The sequence below is a fragment of the Hibiscus syriacus genome, unplaced genomic scaffold, assembly GCF_006381635.1.
Source record: "Hibiscus syriacus cultivar Baekdansim isolate YM2019G1 unplaced genomic scaffold, ASM638163v2 tig00112614_pilon, whole genome shotgun sequence".
Classification (NCBI taxonomy): domain Eukaryota; kingdom Viridiplantae; phylum Streptophyta; class Magnoliopsida; order Malvales; family Malvaceae; genus Hibiscus; species Hibiscus syriacus.
Window position 1 is genome coordinate 626,606 of NW_024063369.1, and position 22,924 is coordinate 649,529.

Sequence of the window (22,924 nt, forward strand, 5' to 3'; positions counted from 1 at the left end):
GTTCCTATTAGGATAAGCTTATAGAAATTTATAGTTGAAAAAAAAGATAAGTGGACTAAATATCTAGCATCTACATGCAATTTGCTAACTAATAAATGTTTTAAACCTAACTTAAAAGTCATTAAGCAATTCACGTTAAACCAAACTTACATACATGAACGGATACCAGATTCCCCCCACTATAAAAGGAGAAGAACCCATCCCTAATCTCCTACAACTGAGTTTGATCAAGCAATTTAAACAAAAATGGCTACTCCATCATGCTTAAGTGTTTTTCTTCTCTTACTTGTTGCATTTCAATCCGCCATGATGAACGCCAACACTGTTCTTCCTCCACCTCGCTGCAGGCCAGTACTGGCTTCTACAAGAGAAAAGTTCGAATTCGCTTCGAACTTGCACATTCTTAAAGCAGAACTTTTTTTGCGTTCTTCAGTTGGTCGTGGAATCAACGATATATCACCAGGTCTGGTCCAAGGTCCCGCACCCATCGGAGCTGCCGTTGCTGATCTCGATAACGACACCAGAAAGATTATAGAGGAACTTGGTTTAGCTAGCGTCGGACATATCAGGTTCGTATCGTTTCATATTTTCCGTGCTATATATGGGATTTTAAGATATATATGCAGTTAATATGTTGTAAAAAAGTTTTGAAATTTTGCAGGGCTATCGTAAACTTGACATCACTAGAGGCTCCACTTCGAAGGCCGCTGTTGAATTTTAGCGCACAAGTATTTTCCGGATTTTTCGACGTTTTAAATGTCACTTTGGATCCTCCATTCAATTTTTACGCCAACACAAACAGCTTTCTTTTCGCAGCTGTTTATTTTTCTTATCTTTTAAAACAATATTACGCTGGGATTATGTCTTCGATTGTCGGCAACACTGAACGAGAGGTAACTCCTTTCCTCTTTGGAATAATCTATTCAAATCATTGTTACTCTTAATAATTTTCACTTATTTAGTTGGCGGCTGGAATCGGGCTCTACGAGGCTGCATCATATGGTGCTCTGCGATCGCAACTCTACGACAGGGCTAACTCAACAGTGCAGCCTTATCCATTCACAGTGGAGAATGTTTCCAACCTCACTGCACAAATTGGGAACCAACTAGGGGGCTGCGGAGTGAAAGACGAAGGTTTGATTGTGCCGCCACCACTCGGAGCTGAGGGTCGAACTACCACTAACGTCATAGCGGCAGATGTCAACTCGCTTGCATATAAACGGACTGAACGGGAAATCTTGAGGATCGTGTTTACAACTGGCAACGCCACCAGGCCCGGTGGAGCTTATCCGCGTGGTTTCGCGGGGACGCTTTATCAACGGATTCTTGCCCTGAACCAAAGCTAACAGCTTTGAAGCATAGGGGATCATGAATGCTAGCTTTTATAATATCTGCTTGCCAAGTCATACGTAGACGAAAAATAAAATGGAGAGACTTATAGTAATAAGTCACCTTCTAGTTTGGAAATAAACCCGCATGCTATTAGAAAAACATCAACTATGCATGTAGTTATCCTAAGAACCTTCTCTTTCTTCTTTTCTATGCATGGAGTAATAAGCCGATTACGTTCTGGGAATGTTAAAGCACTCTCGCTGCGTCCAAAATCCAAAAGATATTGTGCGGTCTCATAAAAAATGACTACGAGGACGAAGTTAGTAAAAATGATGAATAAAAACTAAAACTTAATAATTAAGGCCCAAATCAAAATCAATTAAGATATTAAAGTCGATCTTATTAATCAAATTTAAGACTCGAAAGATGCTTAACTTACCTGTCAGGATTTTTAACTAACTTAATGGATTAAGGACCTAATTGTAAGAAACTAAACTTATTAGGCTCGATTATAAACAATATCATTAAGACTAGGATTAAATTGAAATGCTTATACTGCATCCTTAATTGCATCATCACATATTCAATCAACTTGAAGGATAAAATTTATGAATCAATTGATAAATGAAATCGGCATCTTCTAATAAAATACATTATTAATATTAAAAACTTAATTATTCAAACTATACTTTAACCAAAATTCAAATATTAATAAAGACACTTACCTTTTACCAATTTGAATATAAAATAAAATAATAAAAAAAGGGAAGCAATTCAGAGATCATTTGAGTCCAACACCTTTTTCTAATAAGTTATTTTAATCACAACACCAGTTAATAAATTTACATATGAATAAAAATAAAATAAAATAGATTTTACATTTATTTATAACCATATCTCTGCATATGTGATTGAAGTATATTTTATTAATAAATTAAAAATTAAAATATTTTTATATATTTATAAAAATAATGTTATATACCAACATAAAATTTTAAAATTATTAATTAGGTTAAAAACTTAATTCAATTATCATATTTAGGTAGTCATTCAAGAAGTTTATCCTATAATTTATTTATTAGAATATTATAATTTAATTGTTTATGTAAAATCTAGAACAAAATAAATAAAAGTTTCGATAAACTAATACCAAATATTGTGTTTGGCTTAGTGCTTTGGGCATGCCCACCCTTGATTCAAGATTCCGAACCTGCATTATTTCTCTCTGGTTTGTTTTTCCTTTAATCATATGATGACACGTCTTTTTAGAGGAAAACTTCATTTAATTAAAATATTAGAAATAATTAAAAACTCTCCAATTAGATTTTGACACGTGTCACTATTAAAATATATCTCAATAATCGGTTAACACGTGACACATCCTGAATGGAAGGTTAATTTTTTTTTGAATTAAATTAAAATTATGACTAAATTGATAAAATATACAAGTATTGGAGATCAAATGTGTAATTATACAAATTTCTGTTAACTGCCACATCACCCATTAGATTTTAACTTATGGTGGTTATATTGAATCCTTTTAAACAGTTCAGTGGTTTTATTGAATCCTTTTAAATAGTTCAATGGTTATATTGACACAAATTTGAAATTATAATTATTTCGATACCGACACCATAACTTAGTGGTCATCCAAGTAGTTTACCCTCAATTAAATGGCACACTCGCCTGACCTATGTGTACGTCGTGACATGCATGACGGGATACCAGAATTTTAATCAAGAAATTCAAACTAAATGGCTAGTTGTTCATGTTTGTATGCATTTATTTGACTCATAGCATTTCAATCCACCATGATTAAGACTAATATTGTTCTTTCTCGACCTCAGTGGAGACCGTAACGGCTCCATCGTCAAAGCTGTTTCAATTCCTCCTTAACTTGATCGTATATAAAGCAGAACTTTTTTCTGCGTACTTCGGTTGGTCGTGGAATCAATCATATATCACTAGGTCTGGTCCAAGGTCTCGTTCCGACCAGAGCTACCCTTTCCGTTCTCGATAACGACACCCATAAGATTATAGAAGATTTTGGAATAGCATGTGTGGGACATAACATGTTCAAATATTTATCAGAAATGATCAGAGGCTAAGAACTGCAGAAAAAATTGTTACATGTTTATGAAGATATTCATTTTTTTGCATTGGTATAGTAGAGTGCAACTCGGAGCTGAGAATCGAACGACCAATAACATCATACCAGCTGATGTCAATTACCTTGCAAACCCATGGTCTGAGGTTGGATCGTATTTGCAGCTGGCCGCAACACGACCAGGCCGGTGGAACGATTCCAAGAGGTTTCAACGGGACACTTTCCCGACAGATTATTGCCCTAAAACTTAGTGAAGAGCTTTGAAGCATTGTAGATCACAGCATCCCATGAGAACTGCACATCAGAAATGCTCATGATATCATTATGCACATAATAGAGGATGGCCAAAAAAGCTAAGGAACTGCATAACAACTGGCCAAGTCCAATGAATAAAGTGGGAATGTTAACCATCACAGTTCATCGAATAAATACTTAATACAAGTACAAAGGACAATTGGGACTCCCAGTAATGTCCCTTTCTCGACAATAGTTTTCTCAAACAAAACCAGTTATAACCAACTAAAATCACAATCAACATCGAAGTTATAGTCTTTGGCCGAGTTCTATGCTGAGCCTTCATCATGCTTTGCTTCATCCGACTTTTGCTTTGACGGTTCTAACGGGGATGAGGAGCCATCCACTCCCATCTCTGCTTTTAGGTCATTGATGCTTTGCTCCAACTCGTTTATACGGTTTCCCATGTCGTCGAGTGCTTAGGAGTTAAGTAAACAAAAGCTGTCCCATACTTGACAGTAATGCATAACTATTTTCACTTGAGCTAAACCATCGAAACATAATAAAGTTTCATAACTTCTTCAAATCTGGCCATCATAGCAATTATTAGATACAGATTCACATCACTATCTCAGAAAGAATCTTATAGTCTAGGAATTCCTGCAAATGTATAACTAAACTAAAGACTACTTTACACAATTCAATCTTTTCACGTAACAATAGAACTAGAAGCTCAACAAGAAAGAGAGAATATTTTCAGAACATTTATGACAAACTATTTACATAATCAGACATTGTTGACAAAAGTTTGTATCTTATGAAAGAACACTTGAAAGGATATTCTTGGTGATAATGGAATCAGACATTGTTTGAAACCTAGATTGCTGCAAACAAAATTCCGTCAACACAAATAAAAAATCTAACAAAGGAGGCTCCAATTATAACTCACCATTTGTTGAAGAAGATTTTGCACCTATAAAAACCAAAGAAATCGTTATCAAACGCTTATAATAAAGGAAATTACAAAGCCAAAGCCAATGATTACTGATTTACATCCATTAGAGAGATTTGTCCGACAAGGGCAATCTTAACAGTTCAAAATGAATCAAAATCGGCAGTGATTATGCCATCATGGTACTAGCATAAACATCATACTTTAAAAGCAGTTCATTCATCTTACGAAGAAAAGGTTAGGAACTCACAAAAACAGTCATATCAGCAGTGTTTTGCTTTGACTCGTCCGAATTATGATCATCCTGAAAAAAAAAGTATAGCATTCAGCTTTCATATCACATATCATTAGTTGATATGAGTTATGAAAAATCACAGAAACTGCATAAGAATTATGAAAAAAAACTCAGAAAGAACAAGCAATTGCATGCCATTAACTAAGGTTTCAGTCTCAAAATACACCAAGACTGATAACAGAGCCCATGTATTAAACCCGAACGCCAGCATTTCAAGCGCCCAAACAACTTTAATCCCCCAAAAAACATTATTGAATCAGAAACAAAATATCAAAATCCCTAACTAAAAAAATCATCTAGACCCTCGAGTTTAAAAGGACGGATCTAAAACAAGCCGCTGTTTATTCCAAATCCTTTATGAAGAAAATTATATGACTTTTAGATCGTAGCGTTCTGAGCAATTAAAAAGGATAGGAACAAAGTGATATCGAGGAAGATTATCAGTTCCAACGATGCTAAAATGGAGAAAGAAGAAGGAAAGGAAATAACGTTAACCATTGCAGTGGATCTTGGATGTGCTCCTCAGCTGCTAACCCGACGCTTAGCTTCAATTCAAAATTCTGGGAAAGTTTGAAGGAAATTTTAGGCGCATGATCTATTCCTTTTTCATCCCAGCTTACACCTTTATTTACCTATATGCCACTCTTCAACCTTTTTTTAACTTTTATTTTTAAATATAATACATCTTTTGAATGAAAATATAATATATCAATTTTTTTTATTAATCTCAAATAATTATAAGTGATAGTATTTATTTTCAAGATTTTCAATCACTTTACAATGAATGTAAAGTAATCGTTGGTACTTAAACTCGAGACTTCTAGTTATAACAATCATTCATTTAATCATTGAAATAACTGGATTCATACAACTATACTAATTTTTAAAACACATAAAAATGTGTTCAAAAATAAATCTTAATCATTTGATATAAAAAACTCGCATCTCTAATATTTTTTCGTTCGAACTCGAGACCTCAAAGAATAACAACAATTCTTTTACGAGATCGTTTAATTCGTATAAATAATCTTTAACTGTGAAAATTGAAGGGTATATAAAGGAGTTATGGAGCGCCGAGTGAATTCAAAATTTAAACACAGGAATGGATCCCTTCAAGAGAAAGTCTCATCTGCGTTTTGTGTTTCTTTCAAAAAACAAGTAATCAGCCTTTGTACTTTATTTTGGTTTAAATATACTCTCAGTACCCTTACTAATAGGACTTTTGAATTTAGTCCTAACCTTTTATTCCGAAAATTTAATCTTTCTATCCAAGTAACAACACTACAAACTCTCTGCCATTAGATTTTAATTTGAATAATAAAATGCCACAATGGAATTTAATTAAACTTTACTCGTCAAATCGAACAAGAGACCAACTTCACAGGAATTCAAAGCATACTAAAATTTCTAGATCTTTAGAATACAAGGGGTGGGGGTATAATTAAACCTTTAAGAAATGAATGGATTCATCATTTCACCATTAGATGAAATGAAGGAAGTTCATACAAGGGTTGGGCGCTTCATTTTTCCTTTCGACTAACCGACTTCTCGCTCGCGTAAGGATTTTCGGGCGTAGAATACCACAAACCCAACAGTAAAAGTTAAGTGTAGACAAAGGAGTAGAAGAGATGAATACAAGTTTGATGGGAACACATTCCATCACAGCTCCACTCCAACGAAAATAAGCATGCTGAACATGCGAAAGATTAACGAGTTATTATACGCAACTAACTGCACCATATTTATCCAAATCCGCGTTGGGGGTAAAGAAGTTACCAAAGCAATGTAGGGAAAGGTGTTATCCACAACAGTTAAGGCAAACTGTAGAAATACCTGCACCCAGAGACTGGTTAAGACCAGATGAGGGATCTGAAAGTATGATTCTACATAAACGATTGTGTAGAGCAGATATCGAATATATACAAACTAGAAAAGAACTTATCTAGATTGCCCATAATAATATGTATCATGGGAGGTGTCGAAGATATGAATATCAAATTCAAGGCACTTGTACTAGCAGGACACTCACCACGAGTAGAATTGATAATGCAATGAACGAGCACATATAATGCCAATGAAGTTTCCAGCAAACATGGTTGTCACGATATCTGTAGATTCATTTCCACCAAATTTAATATTGCAATGAAGAGGACAGGAACAGAGGAAAAATTCACAGAAGGGCTTACGTTCTTTCTTGAGGAGTTTTGGCCATGTTGAGCTGGACAATGACAAACAACACCTAATCCTCGAATATAAAAACTTAAAAAGTCCACCTTCATGCCTCCAAGCCGTATATATACGAGCAACCAAAATTATTTCTATAACTTACACGGCAACAAATATTGCCTAAAAGGTTGGATCTATAAATTTTATGATAAACAGCACAAACATTCTCTAAACTAACTCTTTTTCTAGAAAAAAAAAATCCTGTGACCATGCATTCAGCATTTACTACCAAGAGAACATAAGCCATTTCATTTACTTGCACCATTTATAATGAGCAAATACTATAAGCAAACCAAGTTGAGCAATCAGTAAAGAGAGGCAAACTCCTTCGACACAAAAATTGGTTCAGGAATGAACTTGAAGTTGACAGAAAAAATGGTTGTCCCTTGTTCCCATATGTAATAGGGTAAGGGGAGGTAAGATAGTAGGTTGTCCCCAACATTAGGTTGAGAGCAACTTCCGTAGGAGACCTCCAAATTATGAAATGCCCTCCATGGGACTCGATCCCACGACCTCAAGGTTAAGAACCTTGTGCTCTACCAACTGAGCTGGCAAAAATTAAAAGTCAAGGTTAGACCTCAACAACACCCATTGTTGTGCAAGTTAAAAAAAAAGCATTGTCGGGAAAACAATAAAGTATAGAGCTATTCGCAAAATACCACTGCAACATACAAAGTGACAATCCTTGAGGAAACCAAATATAATAATTTCTTATCAAAAGGATTTATAAAGAGAAAAACAACAAATTTCTCAACTTCAGAATTCTTTCAGGTCAAATTTGATCTAGCAATCCAATCTAATCTGTAGTCCCATGCGCAAAAGAAAATCTAAAGTGTAATCTTGTTGATGAACTATGAAGCTGATATTCCTTGAAATATCAATAATCCAAGAAAAATTACATAAACAATATTTCCATTTACCACCATTCAGAAAAGATGCTACTGATTAATCCTGTCAATGTGTTAGTAACTGGCAACTAAGGAGAACAGAAAGCATTTTCAACACTATAAAATTACCAGAAGTGGATGAAAACGCGTCCAAGATTAAAGGCACGTGATATATATTCAATTGGATATGAAACTACAAATGGCAGCCCCAGCACAATCTGCAGAACCTTTTACTGAGCATGAAGAAAACAATAAATATATTGACAGGCAATGCCTGCCTCGAAATTACTTGCAGTAGTCCAACTCACCTAACCACATTGAATATAAGTTAAGATGCATGGAGATTTATATTTACTTCCCGTGTTATCGGTAAAGCAAGGTAATTAGAAGTAGAAGTCACAAGTATCAGGAAATTTCAATTCTAATAATGAGTCGTCAAGGGCCAAAAAGGAATAGCAGACACACCTGCACAAGTGCCGCACCAGCTAAAGCTGATATTACCCCATTGATATTCATAGCCTATTATAAGAGGTGATAACAAAGAAATATGCAACTGTTTAAGTAAAATAACTAATCTAGTTGTTAATTACTAGAAAAACATAATCAAGCAAGCAGTCATTAATGCACCTTTAGCATGAGTACAAAAAGAGATGGAGCAAAGAGGAGGACATTCATCTTTATTGAAAATGCAGCACTACATATAAAAAAGAGAGAAAGTAGGATCAACTTCTTTCTATTCCTTCTTAAAAGGGAATAAGAAATTGTGTTGATAAACTAAGCATACTACCTAAAAATAATCAACCCGAATCGCCACCATCCAAAAAGAATGGATGCCATTGCAGCATGGAGGAATGTTGAGTGAACTCGCTTTGAAAGACAAAGCAAGCTAAGAGCCCACCATGGAAGCTGCAAGACGATTTAAGAAAAAATAAATGCTAATAAAAAAAGGAAATAATGATATAAAATAGAGCTAGAAACATTAACAACAAAGAACAGTTTCCTTTTCCAGAGATATGATCGTTTCTGACGAGAAAATATACAAACTTTAGCAGCGCTTAAGTGTGAAAATGGTATCAGAGAATCATAACTGAAATCAAGTGATCCCAATTCTCAAGTATACAAGTTTCCATCATTGAGAGCACTCAGTTAAAGACATCTATTTCTCAGCTTTATGATTTTTACATGATATTAGTGCTTGAACCATAAACAAAACTAAATTCCATACCACGTCAGTCTTTACATAGATTAATAAGACAATTCCCAGGTTTATGGTGTATAAAATCCCAAACAAAATCTGCAACCAACGACAAAAACAAAATTGTAAGCATACATAGCTGGTTTACATAAGCAAATGTCATAGACAAGAAAATTCAGTTTGCCTAGCTACAAAGATCACCTGAGAAGGAAAAACTTGTCCTCCAGTAACATACTAAATAGCAGAGTAAACATAAAGGAAACCGGCTGAGTAGACAAGCGGCCCAGTGTCCCCTTTCAGGTTCTTGTAATCCCTTTCACCTCCAAGAAACCCACTAACCTGTCATCTTGATAAACACTAATTCTACATTATTCCCATTGAATAAAAACAGACAGACGAGTGAACCCAGGAAGGAAATTAGCTTGATTAGGATAAAAATACTACACCTGAGAAATGTAAGCGTCCCAATCTATCTTTGTATCTGAAAATTAAAAAACATGAGCTCAATTATACGTGGAAGAGAGCGGGAAATAACAGTAAGAGAGTGGGATTTTCGGGATCTTACAAGGGACGTAGGCGATGATGAAGGAAACGAGGAGGGAGTCAATGATGAGTAAAGCTAAAGCCATTGTTGTTTTTGGGTTTTTCACAAGTTTGGGGATCAGGGAAGATGAAGCATCAGCTTTTCTCCTCGAACGTTTGCCATGAACTGATGCGGAATTTTTCACTGCCATGGCTTTTTTTTTCTGTGGGGTTGGGGGGGGGGGAGAGTGGAATTTGTATTGGCTTGTTTCTTGACGGAGGTGAAAGAAGGGAATTGGAGTAGGCGAAGCAAAGTGGAGGTGGTGAAGTAGTAGGATACTCGAGTTAGATTGTGGACCGTCTGGTTTGGGCTTTAGACTAAAAATAGATCCGTCTGATTGTGGCTTGGGTTTGAACTTCATAATTTATAATATGTACAATTTAATCCTTAACTTTACTAATATTTAAAAAATAAAAAATAGAATTGATTATGAATTAATAAACTAGCTTTTAAATACAATATTTTTTAAATTTGTTTATTTATTAAATGAACATAAATTTATTATTTATATTCATTTATTTAATTTAATTAAAAATATAAATAGATGGTTCATAAATAATTTATTCAATATTCTATTTATATATACTTGTCGAAACCCGAAACGAAACTTGAACCGCTTAAAAAGACGTACAAAACCAAAAGTAGCAAGTGCAGAAGAACTTATCCAGTCGTTTTCTATGTTAATCAAATGTTGTCCTCTTACACACCGATTAACACCCCGCTTTATGTCGACAAAATAATTACCCGTCCAGCTCAGTTTGTAGAGCATAAGGCTTTTAATCTTGTGGTCGTGCCCACGATGGACAATTCATAATTCTGACTGCCGGAAGCTACTCTCAACCTGGCGTTGAGGGCAACCTACTATTCCTACTATCCTACCTCTCCTTACCCATTACATATGAAAATAGGATCAGCTAATTTATGTCGACAAAATAAGCCGTCCCCACAAAACCGGATGGCCACGTTCCTCATCCACGTGTGTGACCATCGCCTTCCAGTGTCCACCCTTCATACACTTTCTCCGCCACCTGTCATTCTTTGTTTGCCTTCCGAAAATGTTGCTCTCCTCTACATAAACCCTGTTGGAAATAAAACACTCACACAAATAACTTTTATTGAAACTCAAACAAATATTACAAGAGTACTCTCACTCAAAAACAAGAACTACAACTCACTCTTATAAGACTTTGCTTCTTCACTCACTTAGAAGCTCTTAATTTTTCTTGATGCTTAAAACTAAAATGGGAAGGGGTATTTATACTACTCAAGAACAATCCTACACCACACAAATAAACTAATTTAAACCATTACAAATTCAACAAATATCTAACTCTCACCTAACTAAATTGATGTAAGCAATGACATCATTAATTAAATGATGTAAGCAATGACATCTTTAATTAAATGATGTAAGTAATGACATCAATTTAGTTTGGGTTTGGGTTTAGGCTCCCATAATGGATCAAGTTTATGATCCAACACCCTCCCTTAAACTTGATCTCGTGACCCCTAGTAGGTTCCTTAATCTTAAGAAGTCTTCGCTGGTCAGTGGCTTGGTAAAAATATCAGCAACTTGATCTTGTGACTTCACATATTCAACTTCCACATCTTTTCTTGCAACACACTCCCTTATATAGTGGTAGCGAATATCAATGTGCTTGCTTCGATCATGGAATACTGGATTCTTCGCTAAGGCAATGGCTGACTTGTTGTCGACACAAACCTTGGTAGGCTCTTCTTGTATCAAACCAATCTCCTTCAATAGATTTCTAAGCCAAATTGCATGACAACACATGAGGTAGCAGCAACATATTCCGCTTCACAAGTGGATAATGTGACAATCGGTTGTTTCTTGACATCCATGTGAATGCAATATCTCCCATGAAAAATACGAATCCAGTAGTGCTCCTTCGATTATCTATGTCTCCACCCCAATCACTGTCGCTATATCCAACAAGCTTGTAATCATTAGAAACTGAATAGAACAAGCCAAAGTCAATTGTACCTTTCAGATAGCGAAGAATTCTCTTTGCGGCTTTAAAATGGGTGGTTGTTGGGGATTCCATGTAGCGACTAACCAATCCAACTGCGTGAAGAATATCGGGTCTCGTGCAAGTTAGATAGCGTAGACTTCCTACCAAACTTTTGAAGAATGTTGGATCTACACTTTCGCCTTCTTCATGTTTGGTCATCTTGATCCCGTATTCTGCCGGTGTGCTTATTGGCTTACAGTTCTCCATCTTGAACTTCTTCAGTATCTCCTTTGCATAGCTTTCCTGTGAAATGAAAATTCCATCATTTTGTTGCTTAACTTCAATGCCAAGGTAGTACGCCATGAGCCCCATGTCTGTCATCTCGAATTCTTTCATCATCACATCCTTGAATTCATTAAACATGCTTGGGTTGCTTCCAGTGAAGATCAAATCGTCCACGTAGAGGCACACGATCAAAATATCTTCATCTTTGATCTTGATATATAGAGCATGCTCGTAGGGACATTTGTTGAAGCCATTCTCTTGGAAGTACTTGTCGATTCGGCTATTCCATGCCCTTGGTGCTTGTTTTAGCCCATAAAGAGCCTTCTTCAACTTCAACACCTTGTCTTCATGCCCTTTGACTTCATAGCCTGATGGTTGCTGAATGTAAAGTTCCTCTTCAAGAACTCCATTTAGGAAGGCGGACTTTACATCCATCTGTTGTATCTTCCACTTGTTTTGAGCTGCCAAAGAAATGATTAGTCTGATAGTCTCCAATCGAGCAACAGGAGCAAATACCTCATCATAGTCAATTCCAGCCTTTTGACTATAGCCTTTAGCAACTAGCCTCGCCTTGTGCCTTTCAATCTCTCCTTTGGCGTTTTGCTTTGTTTTGTACACCCATTTGACACCTATCGCCTTATGTCCCTTGGGAAGTGAGGTAAGTTCCCATGTGTCATTCTTCTCGATGGCCTTGATTTCTTCGTCCATCGCATCTCTCCATTTCTTTTCTTGTACCGCTTCTTGAAAGCTCACTGGTTCACAATCAGCAAACAGACAAAATAATGTAAGATTATCTTGTCGTTCAGTTACCTCATAGAGATCTCTAAGGCTTCTTGTGCGTTGCACAACTCTTTCACTTTGACTCCCACTTGACGATGATGAAGGTGATGAGTCTCCTGAGTGGTTGATGTTGGTGAAGTGGGTGGAGTTGCAAGCTCTTGTTGAGATTCATCTAGTTGCTCCCTCATTGTCTGCTCATCTTCTTCAAACTGAGGAAAGAAATTGAAGTCATCTGTATGAGAGTTAAAATCCCATTCTCCTTCTTCGTTGAAGACCACATCTCGACTAATCACAAACTTCTTATTGTCTGGATTGTACAACTTGTAGCCCTTCGAATTAGCATCATAGCCGATGAAGATAAAACTCTCGCTTTTATCATCAAGCTTCGTTCTTCTCTCGTCTGGTACGTGAACATGGGCTATACTTCCAAAGGTTCTCAAGTGGGAAATGCCAGGCTTTCTTCCACTCCATGCCTCTTGCGGTGTCTTTCCCCATACACTTCTTGTTGGAGATCGATTTGACAAGTAGACTGCACACGATACTGCTTCCGCCCAAAATTCTTTGGGTAGTTTCTTGCTTTGAGCATGCTTCGTGCCATGTCGAGGATTGTTCTATTCTTTCTTTCTGCCACACCATTTTGCTGGGGGGATCTAGGAACTGTCATTGGTCGACGAATTCCATTTGCTTCACAGAACTCTTGAAACTCCCTGGAAGTAAATTCTCCACCTCGATCGGATCTCATGGCTTTGATCTTTCTACCGCTTTCTCTCTCCACTGCTGCTTTGAACTTCTTGAATACTTCAAAACTTCTGACTTCTGTTTCAAGAAATATACCCAGGTTTTTCTTGAAAAATCATCAATGAAGAGAAGAAATAGTTATTGTTACCGAGAGAACTTGGCTTGATCGGTCCACACACATCGGTATGGATGAGCTCAAGTGGCTTCTTAGCTCTTGTCCCTGACTCCTTTGGAAAGCTTTTCCTGAATTGTTTCCCGACTAGACACCCTTCACAGAGTTGGTCAGGATGGTTGATGTGAGGTAGTCCTTTCACCATCTCCTTCTTAGATAATAGCTCTAGACCTCCAAAATTGAGATGCCCAAATCGAAGATGCCAAAGCCATGATGCATTTTTGTAGCAAGCTTTCAGGCACTTTGCAACATCATTTTGTATGTTGATCAAGAACATTCTATTCTTTGACATCGGCACTTTAGCAATGAAGTTATTCTTATCATCTTTTATAGAAAGATTATAATTATTCATATGAATATCATAACCTTTCTCTACCAGTTGCCCTAAACTTAAAATGTTACTTTTCATATTGGGCACATAGTAGACATTTGAAATAAATTGATGTCTCCCATCTTTCAAACGGATAAGAATGTTACCTCTCCCTTTCACTGCTATTGTGGAATCATCTCCAAACGAAACATTTCCACTTACTGACTCGTCTAGCTCCACAAACATGTCTTTCCTTCCACACATGTGATTGCTTGCACCACTGTCAAGATACCAGGAATTTGCTTGGCCACCATCAGTTTCCTTTCGTGCTAGAAGAAGAGTTTCTTTGCCATCTGTCTTTTCCTCCACGTAATTGGCCTTCTCCTCAATTTTGTTGTTGGGAGCTCTACATTCTGAAGCATAATGCCCAAATTTTTGACAATTATAACATCGAATTTGAGATTTGTCATACTTTGAGTTTGGATTAATTCTTCCACGGCCTCGTGTTGAGCTTTCTCCTTTCTCATAGTTGTTGTTGGAATTGTTATTGTTGTAATTCCAGCCTCGTCCACGACCTCGACTTCCACCTCGTCCATGGCCTCTACCTCTGCCTTGGCCACGTTGGTTTCTATCATTGCGTTGGCTCTCATGCATATCCTTGAGTTGCAGCTTGAGGAGTTGCTCAGTAAACTCATGCTTCTTTTTATGCTTCTCTTCGTATGCTTGCAATGATCCTTGGAGCTGTTCGATCTTCATTTCTTCCAAGTCTTAGTTTCTTCAATCGTCACGACGATGTGCTCAAATTTGGGATCCAACGAACGGAGTATCTTCTCTATTATCCTCACATCGTCTAACTTTTCACCATTTCTTTTTAATTGATTAGAAACAGCTACTACTCTTGAGAAATAATCTGAAATAGACTCAGATGCTTTCATGTTTAAGGATTCGAATTCACCTCTTAATGTTTGGAGACGAACCTTCTTCACTTGCTCGGATCCTTTGTAAGAGGTTTGCAGCTTCTCCCACGCTTCCTTGCTAGAGCTTGCACTTGAAATCTTTTCAAAATGATCATCATCTAATGCTTGATAGATGAGGTAGAGAGCCTTCTTGTCTCTCTTTCTTGAATCCTTCAAAGTTGTCTTTTGATCTGGTGTAAGAGTAGCAAAAACATCATCATCTGCAGGCTCATTATAGCCTTTCTCTATGATATCCCACACATCTTGTGATCCAATAAGTGCCTTCATTTTGATACTCCAATTGTCGTAGTTGTTGTTGTTGAGTGTCGGAACTTGGAATGGTGCCATACCATTTGCCATATCTCTCAATATAATGAGATTTTGTAAAATCGATTGCACGGATGAATCCGGAACGATGAAAAAAAAAACTTTGGAGGGACTTGGACAACTCGGTCAAGGGCTCCAACTCGGCTGAATCGGCTCAACTCGGTGAGTCAACTCGATTTTCTGGCAGCAGTCTTCCGGCGGTGCGTGGCGGTGCGTCAGAACTCAGATTGAGAAAATTCTGGCGGCGTCGTATTCCTCTCGTCGAGACCTTCGATCTTTCCAACTCTCTCTGATGCCACTTTGTTGGAAATAAAACACTCACACAAATAACTTTTATTGAAACTCAAACAAATATTACAAGAGTACTCTCACTCAAAAACAAGAACTACAACTCACTCTTATAAGACTTTGCTTCTTCACTCACTTAGAAGCTCTTAATTTTTCTTGATGCTTAAAACTAAAATGGGAAGGGGTATTTATACTACTCAAGAACAATCCTACACCACACAAATAAACTAATTTAAACCATTACAAATTCAACAAATATCTAACTCTCACCTAACTAAATTGATGTAAGCAATGACATCATTAATTAAATGATGTAAGCAATGACATCTTTAATTAAATGATGTAAGTAATGACATCAATTTAGTTTGGGTTTGGGTTTAGGCTCCCATAATGGATCAAGTTTATGATCCAACAAACCCCTGCCGGAATCCCATCTTCCATCATAAAACTACATGCTCCGATTGATCTCCGTTGCTTTCTCCCATGGATTCCCAGAATCTTAGACAACGTTCCAGCCCCAGGGATGATCCCGGCGTTACCACCGCCAAGAAGAGCAAAAGCAGGCGAGAGAAGAGGATGGAAATGATAAACAAATAAAAATTTATGAATGTAAACGAACAAAAACAAAAACAAGATTAACCAAGTTTATATTTAAGAAAGAATGAAAATAGAATTAATTGAGTTTATATGTAAGGGAAAAAATTCAAATTTTTTTAGAGTTTATTGGTTTAGATATTTTTATTTTGGTTTAAAATTAACTAAATCTTAAAATATTAATAGATTTGACGATTAAATTGAACATAATCGAATTAATATAAACAATCGTAACTGCGAGCATAAATTAATGAATGGATTAGCAAACGTGTACCGAAAATAAACGAACCCTTTATTCGATTATTCATGTTATTTTATTTAATTATTTCATTTATATTTGAACCCTAACTCAAATTATTATGTCCGTTATGCATGCCAATAGTAATGCCCATGAAAAGCTATGTTATCTCGCTCGCCACATTTGCCCTAGGCCTAAATTATGCAGCCTCCAAAATTGTCAAGTCTTACTCCTCCTGATCACATAACCCTTCTAATATCGTGCCACATGGAATAGTAATGCATCACTACCGTCGATCTTGTATAAAAGAATCAACGCCCGAGATAGAGGAATTGCTATAAAAAGGGGAGTTGTTACAACGCTCGGGTTTGTCATTTCCGTTATATTCGAAGAAAACTTTGTTTCCTCAGTAGTATTCTCGAAAATGGTGAAAACAACGGCGGATACAGATCTCAAACAGCCAAAGGAGGCGGAAACCACCGTCAAATCATCAACGTCCGATTCGGATCCTAAACAAACAGAGGCGGTGAGCGCTAGAAGAAGCATCTCTTGATAATTGAATTTCTCCTTTTCTTTTTGATTGATAAGAAGTTATTTTTCTTCTAATGTAGATCGAAGAGAATATACAGAAGAAGCTCAAGTATCTAGATTTCGTTCAAGTGGCGTCAATTTATGCTGTCGTTTGTGTATCAAGCATCTACGAGTACGTTAAAGGAAACTCCGGTCCACTTAAACCGGGAGTAAACACCGTCGAAAAAACCGTCAAGGCCTTCATCGGCCCCGTTTACGACAAATTCCACGACGTACCGTTCAGGCTCCTCGAGTTTTTCGATCGCAAGGTATGTGCATTCAACAGTATGCCCCGCGATTAGGTCCGTTTTGGTAAGTAACCGTAATTCTTGACACGTGATCTGCAGGTGGACGAGTTGGAACGTCACGTGCCGTCTATCGTAAAGCAGGCTTCATGCCTAGCTCGAACAATGGCTTCGGAGGTCCGACGAGTCGGTGTTCTAGGCGCGGCTAAGACGATCACGAGGGACGTTTACACCAAATGTGAACCGACGGCTAAGGAGATGTACGGCACGTACGAACCGGTGGCTGAACAGTACGCCGTTTCAGCTTGGCGGTCGTTTAACCGTCTCCCGCTCTTCCCTCGAGTGGCGCATAGAGTGGTCGTCCCCGCGGGTGCTTACTGTTCGCAGAAGTACAATCAGGTGGTCCGTCTCTCCGGAGAGAAGGGATACGCGGTGGCTTCGTATCTACCGTTGATTCCGACTGATAGATTCGCAAAGGTATTCGGAGAGGGACACGTGGTTTCCACTTCGAGTAATGGGGAATCGGTTCGCGGGCAATGGAATAGCTAGGGTTTTGGGGGATTAGGTGGTTAGCTTCCTTACCTGAAAACTGGTGTCATGGACTCCGTTGTCGGCCTTCTCTGTTTTTAGTTTAATATTTCGATCTCGTGGCACTAGTCCGAATCTGCATATCATTCCGCGAAGTTTGTTATTGGTTTATTTATTAAACGTGTCATTAGGAAGAAAATTTTATGTTCGTTTAATTAAATGAATAGACACTAATAAAGAGTTTGTTGATTTATTTACGTTCTTAAATGTTTGATAATGTGTTCACTTATGTTCGTTCGTTAATATTCCACTCAATCTCTGAAATTATTTGAAATATTAAAATTTAATAAATTTTAGCCTTAAACTCATTAATATTTTAAAACCCAATTAGTTTTAGACCTAAATAAAAAATATGCAAATCAATTAAATAAAATATAAATCCTAAAAATATATGAAAAGAAGAAAAAAAACTCTTCTTAAATATAAAACCAATTGATCTTATTTGTGTTTGTTTACGTTCATTCGTTTGTGTTTGTTTATCATTTGAACAAACGAATATAAATGAACATGAACAAGCTAAATTTCTTAATGAACGAACACAAAAAAATAATATTTTTTTTTCATTTAATTATTTGTGTTCGTTCGTTTGTTCCATTATAGTTAAACAAACAAAAATAAACATACTCTCATTTGTGTTTGTTCAATTGTTTACATGCCTACATGGCACTGTAAGTGTGGTGGGAAGAGGCAAACTTCAATGAAATTTAAGGGTAAACAAATTACCTAAATGTTCAAACAAAGTTAAAAGTAGCCCTCAAAGAAGAATATTTCTTTAAGAATAAATATGTATATGATATATGTATTATAATGTAAGTGGTAAAGCGTTCCCGTCCAACTCAGTTGGTAGAACACAAGGCTCTTAACCTTGTGGTCGTGGGATCGAGTCACATGGTTGTCAATTCATAATTGGAGATCTTCTATGAAAGTTGCTTTCAACCTAGCGTTGGGGGCAGCCTACTACCCTACCTCCTCTTATCTTATTATATTTGGGAATAGGGTCAACTAATAATGTAAGTGGTAAAGGATTTAATTTCTTTAAGAAGAATATTTGTTTTCAATATCTATGGATGAAAATATAGTTTTAGAAGTCATATTTAGATTAAGTTCTATCACACTAAACCTTATTAAACGTATAATTTTAATTAAATATCCATACTACTCACGTATCTTTCAACTTATAAATTAAAAAATATTAAACGTTTAACTATATTTAATATTGCATCTTATTATATAATATATGAGCGATAAACTGATCGTTACATAAATGAGATCCCATGATTTTTTCGGTTTTCACAATGTTATATTTTAATACTTTATTTTTTTTATTGTGAAATTTTTAAAAATTACAATGTTCATTGAAGTTTAAATTTAAATTAAAGGTTAATATTCACTTTAACCTAGTGTAAAATTTTTAGTTTTCTATTTTTTTAAGATCGTTGAATAAGAAAAAATTAAAGGTTGAGATTAACTCGTTTGTTTTTTAATTTTATATCTTTTAAGATCGTTGAATGAGGGAAAGCAAAGGAATACTGCTGTTTGGGCCTCCTGGTACTGGGAAAACAATGCTTGCTAAAGCTGTTGCAACTGAAGCCGGTGCATACTTTATCAACATATCGACGTCCAGCATTACTTCGAAGGTATTTAACGTGTGAAGAAACAGTGTCACATTCCTTTCCGTTAGAAAATAGATTTTATGGCCTATTTATATGTCTTGCAGTGGTTTAGTGAAGGAGGGAACTATGTTAAAGCCGTTTTTTCTCTTGCCAGTAAAATTGCACCTAGTGTTATTTTTGTTGACGAGGTTTGCTATTTCCTCATATTTTCATTAATTTTATTGTGTATTTTCTGCTTTCTCAGAAGACTAACTGCTACTAATATTTTGTTGGCTTGACCTTTATTATTTCCTTAATCTTCCTGTTTCTTGCAAGGTATGTAGTTATATTGACTTGGGTGGTTATTTTAGGTTGATAGCATGTTAGGACGACGGGAAAATTGAGGTGAAAATGGGGCTATGCGTAGGATGAAGAATGAACTTATGGTAATGGGGATGGTCTCCGTACGAGGGATAAGGAACGAGTGTTGGTTCTTGCTGCTACAAACCGGCCATTTGATCTTGATGAAGCAGTCATTCAGAGGCGCCCACGAAGGTAACTTTCTTATTGTGTTTTGTTTGAGTTGCTGTAGTCTGACCTTATGATAAGCACCATTGACTTCCTGGTTGAATATTTTGTGCAGGTTGACTGATGGTTAATTTGCCAGATACTCCAAATAGAGAAAAAAAATAAGAGTTACATTAGCCAAGGAGGAATTGTCACCCAGTATTGATTTGGAAGCTATTTCAAATATGACCGAAGGATATTCTGGAAGTGACATGAAGGTTGATATCTTCATCCTTTTACTTAATGCACTGTCTTGTTTGAAAATGTGAAGTTTGTTAACTAAAGAAGGAAAATTAATCAACGGCAAATCATATGCTAATTTTAAATTGAACAAGATTGGTTATTATATCTTTTAGCTACATTTGATTCTTAATGAGTTCTCATATATGGGTGTTTATAATTCTGGCTTAAACTAATTTTGAACTTCCTTTTTCCAGTTAAAAACAAATTTTTTACTTATCAAGGTTGTTAGCAAGGCTTCCCTCTTCCTTTTAGCCGAGTCATCTTCTAACTTCTATTTCAATCCAAATGGGTAAGTGGCTTTATCGTTTACTTATGTTCCCCTAATAAAATTTCTGTTTGCAGAACCTGTGAGTGACTGCTGCACATTGTCCCATACGAGAGAATCTGGAGAAGGAAAAGAAGGTTAGTCAACATTTTAGTTTAGATGTTCTTGGATAGGTTGCAGGTACTTCCATATAGACCATGTTGATTTTGCTGCTAAAAACTAGTGGATATGTGATGTAGATGCTCTACGGGCTCATTGCATAATCCTGATGCTGTATTTTTATGGTAGCTAGCAGTTATCCATAGGCCACAAGATGGTAAAATATAATCGTGCTACTATCTGGGGATTTTTTTATGCGTATTTTAACCCACCTGCCATAGGTTATGTATGCATTCTGTTATCTACTGCATACCTTTTTTTCATGGAAGTTTACTATGTGTACAAGAATGGACTGATATATCGTGCAAATTTCAGGGGAGAGCTTTGGCAGTGGCTGAGGATAGACTAGCAGTGTTGGCATTCGTTCTCTGTTGATGGATGACTTTAAATATGCTCATGAACAGGTATCTTATTCAGTCTTGATTGTTATATTTTTAGATCTTTCATTTCAGATTATCCATGGCCAAAGAAGTTTGAAATTTCCCCTTGATTTATTCAGCATGTGAGAAAGCAACATATCTTTTATGGAGTACTTGTTCTATAAAAACTGTGCTTCAAGCATACATACATACATACATACATACATACATGCATACATTTGATTTGGCTGACTGGAACTGGAAAGCAGGTTTGTGCAAGTGTGCCATCATAGTCTACAAATATGAGTGAGCTTCTTCAGTGGAACGAACTATATGGAGAAGGTGGATCAAGAAAGAAAAAAGCTCTAAGCTACTTCATGTAGAGTTTTTTTTTTTTGGGGTGGGGGGTGTATTTTTGTTCCTTTTTCCTTTGATTCTTCATTCTCACCATGAAAGGTAAGGTCAAGTTCGAGAGGGAATTCCATTGCAGGTTCTGGCTTCTTTCTTTGTATTATAATAGTTGCATATAGGTGCCCCCTAATTTTTCGCTTGAATTCTATTGTTTAGAAATGTTACGATATATTTAACAAGCAGAAAAACTCTATTTAAAGCATTTTTCATTGCCCTGAGCAATATATGCCTCCAAGAGCAAATACCTTCATTCCCAAGGGTCTCCGGCCGAAGGCACATTCGTGAGCAAGATGGGAAAGACCATCCCCCGACTATTAGATAGGTTCATGTAACAGCAACAGAAATGAAAATAAAAGCGAAGTTCTCCCTCGTAGTTAACGGTAATAGGATGATTGTTTGATCGGTACTCGTCGGCTGAATCAGTAGGCTAACGCCCCCAAGCGGCTGTGGGTGTAACGAAGTGAAGACCGGGACATCAAAAAGAGTAGACAATCGATGGAAGTAGGATGTTATTGTTTGTGACCAAATATTTGTCATTAACATTAGGTCTGAAACTCTCTGGATTCTAAATGTTACATCTTTGTTTAATATACTTAATTTTTTCTCTTCTCATAGTTATTTAGTAAATAACTAAATATACATTGATTTGTGATGGTGATGACAATAGTAATTCATCTTTGTAAAACGTTGATGCAATAGTAAATAACTATGAAGTAAATCTTAAAATCTTAATCCTATCCTTAAACCAAGAAATAATTGCCACTGCAAAATGATTGTTAGATGGATGAGGGGAGACAAAGTTGTGTTCTTTGTTTGAGTTCGATGTTGGGATGACAACGGGTCTGATTGGTCGGGTTTTTGGTCAATACAATATGATTGAAAAGTTTATATCTTCCATTTGAACTCAATCCGACCCGAACTCGATCCGACCTGAAATATTATATATTCTCCGCTTGATCCGAAAAATAAATATCTTCCATCCAATTCAACCTGAAATTTTAGAGTATAAAATTTATTCAACTTGGTCTGGTTTAAAATAATGTTTAATTTAAAAAATAATAAATAGAGGGGTTATATATGGCTAAATCTACGAGATAATGTGTTGGAATTATTTATTTCACGAGATAATGTTCTCCCAAGATTAATTGCTGAAGTAGGGCGAATTGCACAGTGTTGACCGTAGGTCGCCATGCCTTCCGGGCGACCTACGACGTGGCAGCTTCCGACGAGGGAATGATCGTGTGCATGGGACATGCACAACCCAACCCATAGGTCGCCATGCACTCCCAGCGACCTCCTAGGTCGCCATACACTCCGGGCGACCAAGGAGGTCGCCATGCACGCCCGACGACCAAGCTTTTAACCATCTGCACGCCCTGCATGTCATAGGTGGGAGATTCCAGCCCGACGACCAAGCTTTAACCCTCTGCTCCCTTATGCATGCGTTGCATCC

The 22,924-nt window shown here is 36.7% G+C and overlaps 3 protein-coding genes, 1 long non-coding RNA gene and 1 pseudogene across 5 annotated transcripts; 3 read left to right on the plus strand and 2 right to left on the minus strand.

Annotated features, from left to right (window-relative positions):
• Positions 1-246: 246 nt before the first annotated feature.
• On the plus strand, positions 247-1,468 carry LOC120182001 (desiccation-related protein PCC13-62-like). Its single transcript, XM_039187026.1, has 3 exons — positions 247-569; positions 662-893; positions 963-1,468. The coding sequence occupies exons 1-3, from the start codon at positions 247-249 to the stop codon at positions 1,344-1,346; spliced, it is 939 nt and encodes a 312-aa protein (XP_039042957.1). The 3' UTR covers positions 1,347-1,468.
• A 2,381-nt stretch (positions 1,469-3,849) lies between these two features.
• On the minus strand, positions 3,850-5,503 carry LOC120182093 (heat shock factor-binding protein-like). Of its 2 annotated transcripts, XM_039187108.1 has the most exons (6): positions 5,410-5,492; positions 4,876-4,929; positions 4,623-4,646; positions 4,515-4,557; positions 4,002-4,148; positions 3,850-3,960 (listed from the first exon to the last, which is right to left on the minus strand). In XM_039187108.1, exons 1-5 carry the CDS (start codon positions 5,416-5,418, stop codon positions 4,003-4,005), a joined length of 276 nt encoding a protein of 91 aa, XP_039043039.1. In that variant the 5' UTR covers positions 5,419-5,492; the 3' UTR covers positions 3,850-3,960; position 4,002. The 2 variants fall into 2 exon arrangements, with proteins under 2 accessions (XP_039043039.1, XP_039043040.1); XM_039187109.1 differs by having other exon boundaries at positions 3,850-4,148; positions 5,416-5,503.
• A 784-nt stretch (positions 5,504-6,287) lies between these two features.
• LOC120182078 lies at positions 6,288-10,087 on the minus strand (annotated as a pseudogene).
• A 6,697-nt stretch (positions 10,088-16,784) lies between these two features.
• On the plus strand, positions 16,785-17,836 carry LOC120182002 (stress-related protein-like). Its single transcript, XM_039187027.1, has 4 exons — positions 16,785-16,911; positions 16,942-16,998; positions 17,084-17,311; positions 17,390-17,836. Exons 1-4 carry the CDS (start codon positions 16,897-16,899, stop codon positions 17,834-17,836), a joined length of 747 nt encoding a protein of 248 aa, XP_039042958.1. The 5' UTR covers positions 16,785-16,896.
• Positions 17,837-20,089: 2,253 nt separating this feature from the next.
• Positions 20,090-21,344, plus strand: LOC120182044. The gene is made up of 4 exons (XR_005521800.1): positions 20,090-20,252; positions 20,620-20,679; positions 21,017-21,105; positions 21,330-21,344. It is a non-coding gene; the product is annotated as an uncharacterized LOC120182044 (long non-coding RNA).
• Positions 21,345-22,924: the final 1,580 nt, after the last annotated feature.